Here is an 18,050-nt window from a genome sequence, read left to right as displayed (position 1 = left end):
TATTATCATCATCAGAGGCCAAATATTTTTGTTAACGACTTTTATAAAGGTTTGCAAAAGATTAAGTTTTATCAAACACCCGCTTGGCCATGTCCCATCGAAAGCGTAAAAGCCTCAGAATGAACTTAAAATTAAATCTGCAAAATTGATCTTTGTTAAAACGCTCAAAAGAAAAAGATGTCTTTTTTCTGAGCGTTTTAACTGCGGTCAAGTTTTGCCTATTTTAATTTAAAAATGTCTCGTCAGTCACATCACCTAAAACAAAACAAATCTCAAAAAATAGAAAAATGTTGATACTTACCGATAAATTTTTTTAAAACTTTACATGAGAGGCCCGGCTGAGGCCCTACATGAAAGAAACCTGTTGGGGGCTTACACCGCCCCCCTCCACACCCTAGGTGTTCATAACTGGTCGCCTAACATTAGCCACCCCAACTTGCAACCAGTGAATACAGGCCTGACTATCAATGAACAAAGCTATTTAGTTTCGCTTTTTCGCTCGTTTGTTATGATAGTTTAGTTTCGCACATAACATTTTCGCGAGAGGATGACGCTGCGAAAACGCGAAAGTTAGATGAGGCGAATACATAAGTGTCTTAGGGTATATAATAGTATATATAACTCTAATTGGAATATGTTTTTGACTATAGAAGATGGACATACAACAGGCAATAAAGCATACCACTGACCTTTTGGAGGGCCGTTGTGAAAGCAGAAATTTGGAGGCCATGTCTGATTCGTAGCAACAAGTGTGCCATTTTCATTTACCTCGTATTTGCTGTATAATAAAAAGATAAGACAGACTCAAAATTATATTAAATCATAAACAGTGACAGTTTTTAACCATGATAAAGCAAAAATATAGAAAGCACAACAGATAGCTTTGATTTGAATGCACTTATGTTTATTGTGCTTATCTCATTCCTTTCACTGCACAAGATCATCTTCAAACATACCTGAGCAGCAAATATTATTAGTTGTAACTGCCTGAAACACAGCATGGTTAACAGTTTTGGTAATGATAGTATACCTGTGCATAAGCTCCTGCTGGTTACTAATTATTGATTATTACTAATTATTGATAAACAGTTTAATAATTTATTATAATAATTTAATAGTTAGAAATAATAGTTAATAATTTAATAATAAATAATATTTTTGAACAAAATTTGAAAGTTGTCGTTTAGAACAGACAAGATGATTGAGTAATTGAACTGATGAGTTAAACTACCAGATATCAAAACATAAACTAACCCAAATACTTCACTTAAACTGCATATCAAACATCAAAATGACACACAGTAAAGTTTTTGATACTAGAACCATATACACGTACATCTGCAAACAGCAATTTACTAAATAGTTAATCCTTAATCTAGTGAAAGCAGTTGAGAGAACCATTGTGTATTACTATAGACTAAAAACTCACAATTTTAACATTGTACTATTTGTGTTTTTAGGTTATCTACAATAGCTATTTGTATTCCTAACATATAAACAAGGAATCAATACAATAGCTATTTGTATTCCTAACATATAAACAAGGAATCAATACAATAGCTATTTGTATTCTTAACATATAAACAAGGAATCAATACAATAGCTATTTGTATTCCTAACATATAAACAAGGAATCAATACAATAGCTATTTGTATTCCTAACATATAAACAAGGAATCAATACAATAGCTATTTGTATTCTTAACATATAAACAAGGAATCAATACAATAGCTATTTGTATTCCTAACATATAAACAAGGAATCAATACAATAGCTATTTGTATTCCTAACATATAAACAAGGAATCAATACAATAGCTATTTGTATTCTTAACATATAAACAAGGAATCAATTCAGGTCTAAAGTGTTTGACTCCAGAGGCACAAATGAAAGACTAAAAAAAGATGGTCCTATATATATATTATATATAATATATATACATATATATTATACATATATATATTATATATATTTAATATATATGTATATATAGGACAAGTCATAATATACATATATAAAAGTCATATATACATATATATTATAAATATATATATATATTATAAATATATATATATATATATATATTATAAATATATATATATATTATAAATATATATATATATATATATATATATATATATATATATATATATGTATATATATATGTATATATGACTTTTTATTAGTATGGGTCATCAAGAAAGTGGTCTTCATTACATGTAAAAAGAAAGAGAAAAAGCAAAATGAGAGAAAACAGAAATCAGGAATTATTGAGTGAGTTGAACAAACATGGTTTAAAACTTGATAATCTAATGGTATTTTGGAGGGATCGGGATAGTGAATTGAAGGTTGTAGTTACAGAAAGTTATGTTGCTACATCAGTTGGATCTGTTTGTTTTAATTCTGTTTTTTTAAAAAAGATTTGTTGTAGTTTTCTAAGTAAATAAAAATAACCACTTTAAACATGGGCTTTCTTAGGAAGAAAAAAACCATCTTATTAAATTCTACCCATATAAATCTGAGTATTATGTATCAATGAAAAGAAAGAAATTAATAAGCGCAGACCTTTCACCGCCATGTACATCTCTGCCAGGCCGTAAGCCAAGGGCAATCATGAAGATGACAAAGTAGATAGAGAAAAGGATCAGCCTTTGGCAGAACTTGAAGCGCAAGAAATTTGTCCATTTTTCATTGAGCAGGTTGACTATCATTTCATCCATCATCTTCAAGTGATCAGGCTGCAGAATTGATAAAAATCAAGTAGGTTGCCTAACAAGCCACTGCTTATTCTAATTGCTATTACACTTGACAACACAATAAAAGTAGCTGACTAATATGACAGTGATCGAGAATCGTATGACACTTAAAGCAACTACCAATAAGTAATAGCTTGACAAAGAACGACAAACTTGCAGCCCATCTAGGCTTCTCTACATTCAACATAAACTGACTAACAGAAAGTTCACGATGCACAACAGTAATCAGTAGAATAGACTGACTAACATACCAGTTGTGAGGTTGTTGGCTGTCCACCCGCTGCATAGAATTACAAAAATAGCTTTACTATGTTGGTCAAAGTTCAATAAAATGCTGAGAATATTTTAAACTTAAAATGATTTAAAAATTATTATTATAAAAACATAACATAACTCATAACAATAATAAAGTTATTGTTATGAGGTTAATGTCAAAAGTATGCATCATATGCAATGTGTGCCGCTTTGTGTTTTACAGTAATCTGTTATAACTTTGACTAGAAATGACATCCAAACATACATGTAAAACTTTGACTTGGCACAATTTTTGACAATTTAGTAGAAAATAGTTTTTTTAAACAACCTGCCAATTGTAGGAAGCCCACCTTTTCTCCATAAATAATCAAACGCAGTGCTGACGCAGGATTTATCTCTCCTTTTGGTCCAATTGTGTCAATGTCGTCAAGGGGGTATGCAGCGCAAGTTACATCTCCATACACCCAGTAAACCTCTCGCTCCTTCTCTATCAAATGGTTGTACATTTCCTTGTGTGCCATAGCAGCAGCCAGGGTCAACGGGGTCAGTCCTGCATTACAAGCACACACAAATGCTTTTTACCTTATACAGAATAAAGAAGCACTCACCAAGTTATAGAATAAATTTTGTAAAACATTTTGTACTATGCAAGTCTGTATGTGTAGTTTTTATAATTACACATATATAATTGTTGAAATTTATAAAATTAGATATAAATTAAATATAAAATTAAATATAAAATTAGATGTAAATTTACAAACAAAATTACATCTAAAATGCTGCAGCAAAAGATGAGAACTTAAAATTTTTTCAATAATCATATTCCCAGAAATTTAGGAAAGTAAATAAAACACTCACACTATGGCACTCACGTAGAGAACTGTAATTTTAATGTCAAGGAAGCGTAACGTTTTCGTTATAGAGTAATTTAACTCAGTGCTAAGCTGAAAAGAAAATAATATTAGGATGTAATTTCACAAGAGTGTTGTAATTGGGTTATATATTATAGTAGTTAAACTTTGCTAGTTTAAAATAAAACATTAAGTTGTCATACATGATACTACAGAAGTCACTATTGAGTCACTCATTTGTACAAATCCTGACAAATCAGATTTCAAAGTGCTCTGAAACACTTTACTAGAATAGAGTATAATGTGTTATAAATTTTTAATATATACTATGATTTAATAATTTAATAATGATTTATTACAATATAGTAAAACATCATGTAATATAATAAACGAGCAAAATATGGTATAATATATTGTAAATTGATTTCTCATCATAAAATATGATTGAACATTTTACTCTCACTACCGGGCGCTTACCGCCAGGAAATCTCCAGCAGGGCCCGCCCTTCAAAATGCTCAGTGCATGACCCCAATGAGTATTCAGTAATAATCCATTACAATATAGCAAAATTTAATGTATTATAATAAAATAAAAAGAATATGGTACAATATAGTAAAATATATTTTGAATTGATGTAATAGAATAGAATACGGCATGATATGCTAGAATATAACATAGTTGACGTAATAAAAATAATATAATATTGCATAGTGAAGTATAATATATTATTATATACTACAACATAAGACAATATAAAGTAATATATAATAACATATAGCAAGGTCAAACAGCATAAATTTCAAAAATTATACTAGGTTATCTTTAATTAGTAGCCCTGTTTGACGGATGCCTCTTTGGGGTTGCAACAGACATTGTTGGTTTGACAAAAGAACAATTTAAAGACACCTGCCCTTCTTGTCAACCACATATGGCTTTTCGAAGAAAGCAGCTCCAAGCAGTTGTTTTCTGGTAATTGGTTCTTGGCCAACAGACCAGAGGCTCTCCCAACTACAGCAGCACTTCAAAACAGTGTAATACATGTGCAAAGATTTATCTAGGAATTTAAAGCTGGCAGCAGTCTATAAAATATAGTCACTAGTACATTGTACTAACTGTGTCTATAGAATATAGTCACTACTACATTGTACTAACTGTGTACTACATGTGTGAGTATAAATATACCTTTGTTGTTTTTTATTGAGAGAAGTTTTGGTCCAGCCATAGAGAGAACAACATCAAATATGTTCAGCTGGTTGTGAATGACGAGCATGTGCAGAACTGTATTTCCTGTTAAATATGTAAATTTGTTATATCTTTACTATAATAAGAGCCGTGTCCATATGTCTGATGGAAGCCATGTGTAGAACAAAATCTATCACCCAAGAATCAAACTCAGATATTCCACTTAGCCACCAAGCAGGCTACCGACTACACCACCTGACCACCTTGGTGCACTGTGGGATAATAGTGCAGATAGCTATTACACATGATGGTCTCTCACGGCACACACGTGACTGTCAGGGTACCAGTTCTCATAACATGAAAAGCCTAGACTAGCGCACATAATCTATATAGTTACTGTTAACAAGTTCTGTTGATTCAAACTTTGTTCATATTATATTAGATAAATATAAAGACCAGTTATTTTAATAGCTAATATCATCAGCAAATGCAGATGCTCAAAAGACTGGAGGATGAGATATGCAGATTGTTGGTAGTTGCAGAACTTTCATTTTTAAACTATGCATATTTGCTTAAACTGGCCACATTGATGGTAAATTTTGTAGCACAAATGGAAGAAAAAAGGCTTTTCAACAAATGATAACCGCTATGGCTAAAATTACCTCTTTCAATCCGCTAAAACTTGAACTCTAAATTATTTTCTGTTGCAGCAAAATAGCACAAATACTTTCACATAAAATTCTACTCTAAGGCTGATACTTCAAGCTTTATAAAATTTTAAAAACTTTTCTTGTTTAGTTTTGCAGATTTTATGTAGGTGAAAATAAAAAAGTATAGAAACTTGAACGTGCAGCAATGTGTATAAAATTTTTGCTTTGATTAAAAGAAAAATAAAAAGAATTTTATTTTATCTAACAAGTTAGACAACTGAAACTAGTTTTTGGCAGCCAAACAATAATACAAGCTAATCAGATGAATTATCAAAGTTTAAATCTGAGAAGCATATATTACATAAGCACGTAATGCATATGTAATATGCATTACAGCATATTACATATGTGTGTAATGCATATTACATTTGCATCACAAATGCCACTCACAAATGGTAGGAGAGTGGCATAGTGACATGTTAGAACAGGTGCTGCTATAAGCACCTGTAGTTTGACTAAAAAAAACAAAGTAAACTTTAGCAGGAAAAAGTTGTGGCATCTGAAAGATAAATGTCCCAGATCTACAGTACATGAGGTTACACTTAAACAAAGGCCAAAACGAAGAGTTTTCTTCTCTCTATTTTTGCTTTCCTAACTTGATCATGCCAGCTCTACCAGTATTCCTATTTTTAGCAACTAAATCTTTCTGTCATCTATATTTTTCTACATGTTTGTCAAAATATATATACCCTCACATAATTTTGCAAGAGTATTTTGGCTACGACTGTTATAGATATATAATTGTAATCTATAATTATGTTACATTCACATACATGCTTTTTGCAAAAAGTATTGACTCTGAAGATTACAACGGTGAAGAAATATATAATAAAATAGTAATATATATATATTACTATTTTATTATATATTTCTTCACCGTTGTAATCTTCAGAGTCAATACTTTTTGCAAAAAGTATGTATGTGAATGTAACATAATTATAGATTATAGATTATAGATATATATATATATATATATATATATACATATATATATATATATATATATATATATATATTTATACTCATGCTACAGACAGTACTGTTTCGGCTATTGAAGCCTCATCAGTGCAGCTCAGAGCTTTGGCAAGGGACACAAATCCCATTACCAATGAGAGTTGATTTTCTGCCATGAAACAACTAGGTTGCCTCACTGACTTTAAGAAAATCAATGTGCTGGCACCAGAGTGCTCAAATCATAAAAGTGACGAGCTTTGCACAAAGGCTAATAGTGCCGCACCTCTCACAAAGTGCTCAACCAAACCGAAGTAAGGGAGCATATACTCATGCTACATATATATATATATATATATATATATATATATATATATACATATATATATATGAGTGTTATATAACATACCAAATGATGTGCACCAACAAAAGCATAGCAAAATAAATTAATTTAGGAAAATATACAATTAAAACAGATTATAAATATGTATTTTTAAAGCTAGAATCTAGTTTAAGCTTATAGCTTATATGATGTAACAGTTACTAGTTGCTAGTAACATTGTTGCTTTCACTAGATGAGGATGCAATCCTACTGACCGTTGTGGTCTTGTGCATAGGGATCAATCCGTGCACTTTTCTCAGACCTCTTCATTGTTGAGAAAAGAAGTTGGAGAGACGTCTTTTGTTCTAGACATGCAGCAAAGCTTAAAGGATATTCTCCCCAGTAAGTGTGACCTGCATATTCAATAGACTCAGGATGAAAATTGTAAATTATGAGACGTTAATAGGATAGTATTCAAGGGGAGACAATTACCAACAAATTATGAATAAATTTGCTACGATATCACGAAAGTAAAAATGTCTCTGTTTGCATTTTCATGTCAACATGACAGGTCACCTTGGTAGTTAGTTTTTAGTGACACTGTCATCCGCTCAGTGCCATCTTGGTCTTTTCTAGAACTTTCTTGATCAGTGCATGAGAAGAAAGTGCCATAGGCTCTCTCCCCAATGGTTTGACCTTCCTTGTCAAAGTCCAGCAGGTACTCCACCATATCAGGGTTCTCATTCGCAATAGCCATATGTAAAATGTTCTCTCCTGAATAGAAACGATGATGATTGTGGTTGCCTTTCTTACATACAAATAGCTGAGCGTAGTGTGTTCGATTCTGAAGAATTGAAAATTCATGTATTCATGTTCATGTTTGATATTCCAAGCCGCTGCAAGTGCCATGTTACTTTTATAACTGAGCGCAACTAGAGCTGTTGTGACTAGCTTGAATCTTTTAGTATAAACATTAAGTTGCCATAAAACTACAAAAAGTGTTAAAAAGTACAATAAATCTACTAGGGAAGTTTTCTATTCAGCCCTGGCATGCATTAGTCAAGTTTTATCTCATTTAAAATGTTGTGACAGTACTTCAGGTAGCATAAAGACAACATTACTTGACAGCTTTGTTTTTGTCAAATTCTATTGTGTTATATAGTGTCTTACAACCATAGCTTCTCAACTGGCAGTTTTATATATGAAATGTAACAATTCAGCACAGCTCTAATGTGATTGGTAAGGCAATGATAAAAGCCCTTTACACATTTTTAACTACTAACTACTAACACCATCTTATAGATTTGTTTATATGTCGACGAAACTGATAAAAATTTTATACAGAAAGGGTTAAAGATGAATTTACAAAAAAAAATTTAGAAGATTTTATCCGAAAGTATCGCTGATTTTTTTATCATTTGTGATTGTTTTTGATGTTTGAGGTGATATGAGTGACAGGATGTTTCAACATTAAAACCGCCAGAATTTTATTTTTGTCAAAACGCTCAAACGAAAAATACATGCAAAATGGCATCGTGAGTTGGTTGTCATTGCTATACGTGTAGTTAATATCGTCTATTGCAATCAAGTTGCAGCGTTACATGTCTCTATTATGTCTGTCTCTATGCAACTATAGACATCATAAATGCACTTTCGCATGATTTGAGAGTTTTAATCAAAATCAAGGTTTGTAGAAATTAATCCTAAAATATCAGATAACTTCATCAAAGATGATCACAAATGAAAGAAAAATACTGATACTTTCTGATAGAATCTACTAAATACTTTGAGCAAGTTCATCTTTAAAGTAACTGATTTGTTTCACAGAGTTTCACTGCTAACTAGTTCTCAATCACAGAGTTTCACTGCTAACTAGTTCTCAATCACAGAGTTTCACTGCTAACTAGTTCTCAATCACAGAGTTTCACTGCTAACTAGTTCTCAATCACAGAGTTTCACTGCTAACTAGTTCTCAATCACAGAGTTTCACTGCTAACTAGTTCTCAATCACAGAGTTTCACTGCTAACTAGTTCTCAATCACAGAGTTTCACTGCTAACTAGTTCTCAATCACAGAGTTTCACTGCTAACTAGTTCTCAATCACAGAGTTTCACTGCTAACTAGTTCTCAATCACAGAGTTTCACTGCTAACTAGTTCTCAATCACAGAGTTTCACTGCTAACTAGTTCTCAATCACAGAGTTTCACTGCTAACTAGTTCTCAATCACAGAGTTCCACTGCTAACTAGTTCTCAATCACAGAGTTTCACTGTAACTAGTTCTCAATCACAGAGTTTCACTGTAACTAGTTCTCAATCACAGAGTTTCACTGCTAACTAGTTCTCAATCACAGAGTTCCACTGCTAACTAGTTCTCAATCACAGAGTTTCACTGCTAACTAGTTCTCAATCACAGAGTTTCACTGCTAACTAGTTCTCAATCACAGAGTTTCACTGCTAACTAGTTCTCAATCACAGAGTTTCACTGCTAACTAGTTCTCAATCACAGAGTTTCACTGCTAACTAGTTCTCAATCACAGAGTTTCACTGCTAACTAGTTCTCAATCACAGAGTTTCACTGCTAACTAGTTCTCAATCACAGAGTTTCACTGCTAACTAGTTCTCAATCACAGAGTTTCACTGCTAACTAGTTCTCAATCACAGAGTTTCACTGCTAACTAGTTCTCAATCACAGAGTTTCACTGCTAACTAGTTCTCAATCACAGAGTTTCACTGCTAACTAGTTCTCAATCACAGAGTTTCACTGCTAACTAGTTCTCAATCACAGAGTTTCACTGCTAACTAGTTCTCAATCACAGAGTTTCACTGCTAACTAGTTCTCAATCACAGAGTTTCACTGCTAACTAGTTCTCAATCACAGAGTTTCACTGCTAACTAGTTCTCAATCACAGAGTTTCACTGCTAACTAGTTCTCAATCACAGAGTTTCACTGCTAACTAGTTCTCAATCACAGAGTTTCACTGCTAACTAGTTCTCAATCACAGAGTTTCACTGCTAACTAGTTCTCAATCACAGAGTTTCACTGCTAACTAGTTCTCAATCACAGAGTTTCACTGCTAACTAGTTCTCAATCACAGAGTTTCACTGCTAACTAGTTCTCAATCACAGAGTTTCACTGCTAACTAGTTCTCAATCACAGAGTTTCACTGCTAACTAGTTCTCAATCACAGAGTTTTCACTGCTAACTAGTTCTCAATCACAGAGTTTCACTGCTAACTAGTTCTCAATCACAGAGTTTCACTGCTAACTAGTTCTCAATCACAGAGTTTCACTGCTAACTAGTTCTCAATCACAGAGTTTCACTGCTAACTAGTTCTCAATCACAGAGTTTCACTGCTAACTAGTTCTCAATCACAGAGTTTCACTGCTAACTAGTTCTCAATCACAGAGTTTCACTGCTAACTAGTTCTCAATCACAGAGTTTCACTGCTAACTAGTTCTCAATCACAGAGTTTCACTGCTAACTAGTTCTCAATCACAGAGTTTCACTGCTAACTAGTTCTCAATCACAGAGTTTCACTGCTAACTAGTTCTCAATCACAGAGTTTCACTGCTAACTAGTTCTCAATCACAGAGTTTCACTGCTAACTAGTTCTCAATCACAGAGTTTCACTGCTAACTAGTTCTCAATCACAGAGTTTCACTGCTAACTAGTTCTCAATCACAGAGTTTCACTGCTAACTAGTTCTCAATCACAGAGTTTCACTGCTAACTAGTTCTCAATCACAGAGTTTCACTGCTAACTAGTTCTCAATCACAGAGTTTCACTGCTAACTAGTTCTCAATCACAGAGTTTCACTGCTAACTAGTTCTCAATCACAGAGTTTCACTGCTAACTAGTTCTCAATCACAGAGTTTCACTGCTAACTAGTTCTCAATCACAGAGTTTCACTGCTAACTAGTTCTCAATCACAGAGTTTCACTGCTAACTAGTTCTCAATCACAGAGTTTCACTGCTAACTAGTTCTCAATCACAGAGTTTCACTGCTAACTAGTTCTCAATCACAGAGTTTCACTGCTAACTAGTTCTCAATCACAGAGTTTCACTGCTAACTAGTTCTCAATCACAGAGTTTCACTGCTAACTAGTTCTCAATCACAGAGTTTCACTGCTAACTAGTTCTCAATCACAGAGTTTCACTGCTAACTAGTTCTCAATCACAGAGTTTCACTGCTAACTAGTTCTCAATCACAGAGTTTCACTGCTAACTAGTTCTCAATCACAGAGTTTCACTGCTAACTAGTTCTCAATCACAGAGTTTCACTGCTAACTAGTTCTCAATCACAGAGTTTCACTGCTAACTAGTTCTCAATCACAGAGTTTCACTGCTAACTAGTTCTCAATCACAGAGTTTCACTGCTAACTAGTTCTCAATCACAGAGTTTCACTGCTAACTAGTTCTCAATCACAGAGTTTCACTGCTAACTAGTTCTCAATCACAGAGTTTCACTGCTAACTAGTTCTCAATCACAGAGTTTCACTGCTAACTAGTTCTCAATCACAGAGTTTCACTGCTAACTAGTTCTCAATCACAGAGTTTCACTGCTAACTAGTTCTCAATCACAGAGTTTCACTGCTAACTAGTTCTCAATCACAGAGTTTCACTGCTAACTAGTTCTCAATCACAGAGTTTCACTGCTAACTAGTTCTCAATCACAGAGTTTCACTGCTAACTAGTTCTCAATCACAGAGTTTTCACTGCTAACTAGTTCTCAATCACAGAGTTTCACTGCTAACTAGTTCTCAATCACAGAGTTTCACTGCTAACTAGTTCTCAATCACAGAGTTTCTCTGCTAACTAGTTCTCAATCACAGAGTTTCACTGTTAACTAGTTCTCAATCCCAGAGTTTCACTGCTAACTAGTTCTCAATCACAGAGTTTCACTGCTAACTAGTTCTCAATCACAGAGTTTCACTGCTAACTAGTTCTCAATCACAGAGTTTCACTGCTAACTAGTTCTCAATCACAGAGTTTCACTGCTAACTAGTTCTCAATCACAGAGTTTCACTGCTAACTAGTTCTCAATCACAGAGTTTCACTGCTAACTAGTTCTCAATCACAGAGTTTCACTGCTAACTAGTTCTCAATCACAGAGTTTCACTGCTAACTAGTTCTCAATCACAGAGTTTCACTGCTAACTAGTTCTCAATCACAGAGTTTCACTGCTAACTAGTTCTCAATCACAGAGTTTTACTGCTAACTAGTTCTCAATCACAGAGTTTCACTGCTAACTAGTTCTCAATCACAGAGTTTCACTGCTAACTAGTTCTCAATCACAGAGTTTCACTGCTAACTAGTTCTCAATCACAGAGTTTCACTGCTAACTAGTTCTCAATCCCAGAGTTTCACTGCTAACTAGTTCTCAATCACAGAGTTTCACTGCTAACTAGTTCTCAATCACAGAGTTTCACTGCTAACTAGTTCTCAATCACAGAGTTTCACTGCTAACTAGTTCTCAATCACAGAGTTTCACTGCTAACTAGTTCTCAATCACAGAGTTTCACTGCTAACTAGTTCTCAATCACAGAGTTTCACTGCTAACTAGTTCTCAATCCCAGAGTTTCACTGCTCACTAGTTCTCAATCACAGAGTTTCACTGCTAACTAGTTCTCAATCACAGAGTTTCACTGCTAACTAGTTCTCCATCACAGCCGATGATATCATTGCTAGCCAATGGTAGGGTTCTTGAGTAACATGATAATAATAGATGTACAATGATATTCGCTGTGAAATCTTACCAAAGTATTTGTCAGAGACGTATATGTCAACGAACAGCTTAGGGAACACGTAGAGGAGTCTCTTGGCTAAAGTGATGAAGAGTGGTTCTTTCAGAAGTAAGCATAGGTGAAGTATAGTCTCTCCAAAGATACCTCTTTTGTACAAGTCCCAGCAAACCAGCCTTAAAATAATATTGAACAATTTTATAAAATATAATATGTTATAAATTAATTTATTATCATATACTACAATGTAATTAAAAAAAATATATTTAAATTATTGGGTAACATAATATAATATGGAAAACCGTAACATAGTGACATATTGTACGAACTATTATAATTAAACACAATATAATATGTTATATTATAATTACGGCTACACAGTCTAAATAATGTAGCATAACATGGTTATATTATAATATATTTTAACATAAAATAGTATAAAGTAATATATAGTAATTCAACATGATATAGTATAATATTACATCATTTTTAAAAGTTAAAAGTCTTGCGTAAAGTTTTTATTTTCAGCCTTGACGAGACCTTGTTCTAAAAAGTGGATTGTGCTAAATAATTCCGAACCTCAATTAAGAGGAGCTAATTTTATTTTCAAGCAATGTACACCTGCAGTGAAATACATTAAATAACATGCTACAAAGTAGGGCAGAAAAGTAAAAATATCAAAGACCTGTCAAATTGAGGAATGTCTCTTCAATTTGAATGTGCTCAGCAAATCATAAGTTTGAGGTCATAGTTAGAGAAGATGAACAGACAAGGTCATGATAACTAATAAATATCAGAGATTTGTAGCTGAAAAAACAAATATAACTTTGGCATCTCATAGACAAACATTACCTTAACTACTGATAAGGTAACAAATCTTTGTAACCCAAAACCACATACTCTCTTGGCAACAAACAACTGCTGGCTTGGCATACAAACAGTATCTTAAAAACTGACAAGTAACTTTTGTCATACAATCTGTAAACAAACATTACTACAACTGATAAATGTACATAACCTTGACAACAGGTCAGTTTCACTTCAGCAGCAGATTAAAAATCTACTTTTAATATCAAAATTTCTATACAAGTACTGTTTTGGCCACAAATAAACAAACACTAGAATAAGCAAACGCTTCCATATTTACTGATAAGCAAACACTAAAATAGCAACTGATAAATAAACACTACCATAGCAACTGAAAACAAACACTACCATGGCAATTGATAAACAAACATTAAAATAGCAACTGATAAACAAACACTACCATAGCAACTGAAAACAAACACTATCGTAACAACTTAAAAACAAACACTACCGTAGCAACTGAAAACAAACACTATCATAGCAATTTATAAATAAACACTACTATAGCAACTGATAAATGACCGGTATTATAGCAACTGAAAAACAAACATTACCATAGCAACTGGTAAACCAACACCAACTTGGCGAGTAATGCACAATCACTAACTTTACAAATTTGTTAACATACTATAACAACTGAAGAACCAATGCCATCTTTGCAATGAGTACACAACTACTAGTTTTAACAATTTATGTAAAAGCCCTAACATAGCAACAGATAAACGGATACGAACTTCATGGATTGCAGCATCCTCCTTGCTGTGGCTACTGAATGTATTTATACCCACACTCTTGCCTATAGCTGTTATAAAGACTCTTTAACACACATTGACAGTGCTAGGCAAGTGCTACAGAGAGTAAACATACTACTATCACCTCATTGGTTGTTTTTCTGTTGAGGAAGCTGGATTCTTCAAAACACCATTTTTCTGGGTCTTTTGGTTACCATTTGCATGACCATTTGCTTCAACATCCTGAGCGGGTCCTACTTTCTGAGAGTTTTGTCCTAATTAATTAAGTATAAAATAAAACAAAGATAGAATCTTACAGACAGATTATAAAATATAAAAACATTACAACCAGGACAGCATTATAATGCATGATACGGTTTGCACAGCTTGCACGGTTTGCACTGTTAGCATGATTTGCACGACTTGCACAGCTTGCACGGTTTTCATGTTGTCACTGTTTTTATAGTTGTTGCAGTCTGCATGCTTTGCACGGTTTTCATGGTTTCCACAGCTTACTTGGTTTGCATGTAATTTCTTGCTATTCATTTCCATTTAGCTTAAAACATTTTGATGTTACCAATTTTGGGCTGAGAACCACTCTCTGAAGTCGGTGTAGGAGGCTGGGGAATGGTATCATTGCGAAAGCATTTCCTCACATGCACTATCTCAGAGCAAGGCACCATCTTTCCTTCACCATTGTTGTACAAATACTTTCCGATGTTCTCCCTTATCACATCATCTATCTTTGTAAAGTCGTTTTTCGGGAGGCACTCTTTCATAATATCCACAAACGTACCTAAAAGTGGAAAAATAGAAACAAAGGTTGCTGCGTTTATGTTGCAGAATGTTCACTTTCTGATGTACAAAAAGCTGCTTAGTATTTCAACCCAGCCAAACTGAACTTGGCATAAAAATAAGTGGTAAAACAACATGAAGAGAAGAGCAACAAACATGAAGTAATGAGACTTGAAAACAATAATATAGCAGTTGAAAATGAAATTTCAAAAATAAGAAAAAATAAAACAAATAACTTTAAATCTGCACTGCGTTTATGAGCTTAAAAATCGGGTAAAGTCTGTTATTACTGTTTTGAAAAATAAAAAAGTTTTATTCTCTGACTAATCTTTTGAGCATTAACAATAATAATGATAATATTAATATTAATAACAATATTAATAATAATGGATGCTAAATATTTAAAGTTAGACTAAGATCTGCACAGCATCAATATACTAAAGAACAAAATACAATTGTAAGAACAAAATACTTGCTAGATCATGCTGACCTATTTTAAATTATCGTAATAACAGAGCCAACCAAGTCACAAATTAAAAATTGTTTCGCTAAACACAAAACATAAACAAACTAGTCCGAAACCAACTTATCAACACACTTTTATGTTTATGTATTGTATTTGGAAAACACAAAACTTTTAGCAGCATTAATATACAAAAGGTAGATTTGCATACCGTAGGAACAGATAGTGACAGTTTGATACAACTAACCTGAGTGCAGAGACAGCTGAGTGAGATGCTAAAATTATTTTATATTGCTGTTAGAGTGAGCTACAGACTGGTAAAATAGTGCAACTTTGCACACGGGTTTCTAGTAGCATGAAGTACCTAGTGATACTTACTATGGTGCAGCACAAAGCTCCAACATACATGTATATTAGGATAGCAGTTTTAGTTTATGTGGGAAGAGCTAGCAGCACTTCCCACATAAAGATAAAATGCGATACTTTTAAGGCTTATAACGAGAATCTAATTATTAAAATCGAATTTGAAAACTTGTTCTAATGTTACACTTTACGTCAAACGAAACTTTTTACGTAGTACAGAAACTTTATATAAATTCTTTACAACATACAGAATTTACAGGATAGGAAGTTTTCGTGACGTTTGTAGGAGCATCTACCGTATTGTCTGTATAACTCAAACAAAAGAATCCTTGATTCTGCTTTCTAGTAAAATATAACTGGAATGCATTAACAGTACAGGGCAGAGTATCTAACCTAAAAATCTAAAAAAAGTTAACATTATTGTTTAAAATTTGATTAAATTGAGAACAAAGAACGTTGCCAAAATAAATCAAAAAGAGCCAAAATCAAGAAAGGAAATCATTAAAATTAAACTTCTCTTAAAGCTCAAACAGAAGGTTTTTTAATGAAATTTCTCTCCACAGTCTTACAAACAGGTGAACTTAACGGTAAGGTATTATTCTGTGAATTGGCTGAAACTATGAATGCATCTTCTAATGAAGAGAAGATGCAAGGATAAACTCACCATTACCAGTAAGAGCAAGAAACAGGTACCACTCGCAGGCATTAGCATCAGCTTGGTTCCTATCAGCTGAGGTGACCTGGCTGGTAGTGTTGTCCATGATACCAGCGCTTCTGCTCAATTAAGTCTCCTAAATACACAAAACTAGAACTAAGCACTATTTACTATAATATATATATTATATATATATAAAAGAAAAATTGTTTCCTCACCCCGGATACCCCGTATGGGTGGTAAATTCTGCTCTAACCCGAGTTTCCTACCAGAGACTTGGGAGTTTGAGCACTCGCCTCAAGATCTTACCTGTTCCCAATAGCGCACTTTTCTGCAACTGACCTGAGTTGATTGCTTTTGGTATTTGGGCAAGCCACATTTTATGCACCGATGTTATTGCGCCCAGTGCCCAATGACTACTGGGATTACAATTGTTCTTACATTCCAGCATTTTTCAATCTCTTCTCCAAGAGGGGGATATTTCTCTACCTTTTCTTTTTCTTTGCTGTCTATAATGTAGTCATTGGGTACTGCTATATCTATTATAGTAGCCCTCTTGTTCTCCTTGTCTACCACCACTATATCTGGTTGGTTTGCTAGGACATGCTTGTCCGTTTGAATGTAGAAGTCCCAGAGGATCTTAGCGCGATCATTTTCATTGACCTTACCAGGAGCTTCCCACCAGTGTTGTGGTTTACTAAGGCCATACTCGTCACATAGACTTCTATACACAACACTTGCGACATGATTATGCCGCTCAGTGTATGCATTTCCTGCTAGCTGCCTGCATCCACTGATGATGTGTTGGATGGTCTCAGGTGCATCTTTGCACAGTCTGCATCTAGGATCGTCTCTAGAGTGATAGATTTTTGTTTGGAGTTGCCTTGTTGGAAGCACTTGCTCCTGGGCTGCCATGATTAGTGACTCCGTATTGGACGTTAGGTTTCCTTTGTTCAGCCACATATATGTCTGGTGGATATTGCCAACCTTAGGTATTTGTTGGTGGTAAGCACAATGAAGAGGTTTCCTGTGCCAGTCAATTTCCTCATCATCAGGGCGAAGGTCCATTGTAAGAGCAGCCGATTGAAATTCAGCTAGCAACTTATCTGAAGTGGCCATAGAGGCTGCATAGGCTTTGATGCTTTGCTCTTCCTCCTTCACTGTCTGCTGTACACTTTTGAGTCTCCTACCGCCATATTTCCTATCATCCTTATCTTGGTGCCACTCTTAAACTGGTACCCATAGTGAGTCTTCTCCAGCATATTGCTTAGAGGGTTTAGGCATATGCAGAAGAGCAGCGGTGATAAGGAGTCACCTTGATAGATGCCTCGCTTAATTTTTACACTCGCCAGCTTTTTGCCATTAGCCTCCAGTTCCGTCTTCCATTTATTCATTGACATCTTG

At 34.1% G+C, this 18,050-nt stretch overlaps 1 protein-coding gene across 1 annotated transcript in view; it reads right to left on the bottom strand.

Moving 5' to 3' along the window:
* Positions 1 to 17,714, bottom strand: part of LOC137407010 (transient receptor potential cation channel subfamily V member 5-like) — a 35,570-nt gene extending 17,856 nt beyond the window's left edge. The window contains exons 1-11 of the mRNA XM_068093613.1: positions 17,530 to 17,714; positions 16,656 to 16,765; positions 14,948 to 15,166; positions 14,516 to 14,645; positions 12,788 to 12,948; positions 7,606 to 7,803; positions 7,305 to 7,442; positions 5,047 to 5,151; positions 3,363 to 3,562; positions 2,584 to 2,739; positions 690 to 768 (exon numbers count right to left, since the gene is read on the bottom strand). Of these exons, the coding sequence (XP_067949714.1) occupies positions 690 to 768; positions 2,584 to 2,739; positions 3,363 to 3,562; positions 5,047 to 5,151; positions 7,305 to 7,442; positions 7,606 to 7,803; positions 12,788 to 12,948; positions 14,516 to 14,645; positions 14,948 to 15,166; positions 16,656 to 16,765; positions 17,530 to 17,714 (1,681 nt within the window). The remainder of the gene's footprint in view (positions 1 to 689; positions 769 to 2,583; positions 2,740 to 3,362; positions 3,563 to 5,046; positions 5,152 to 7,304; positions 7,443 to 7,605; positions 7,804 to 12,787; positions 12,949 to 14,515; positions 14,646 to 14,947; positions 15,167 to 16,655; positions 16,766 to 17,529) is intronic.
* Positions 17,715 to 18,050: the final 336 nt, after the last annotated feature.

Source organism: Watersipora subatra, chromosome 10 (assembly GCF_963576615.1).
Source record: "Watersipora subatra chromosome 10, tzWatSuba1.1, whole genome shotgun sequence".
Taxonomy (NCBI): domain Eukaryota; kingdom Metazoa; phylum Bryozoa; class Gymnolaemata; order Cheilostomatida; family Watersiporidae; genus Watersipora; species Watersipora subatra.
This window is presented reverse-complemented; position numbering and strand designations above follow the sequence as displayed.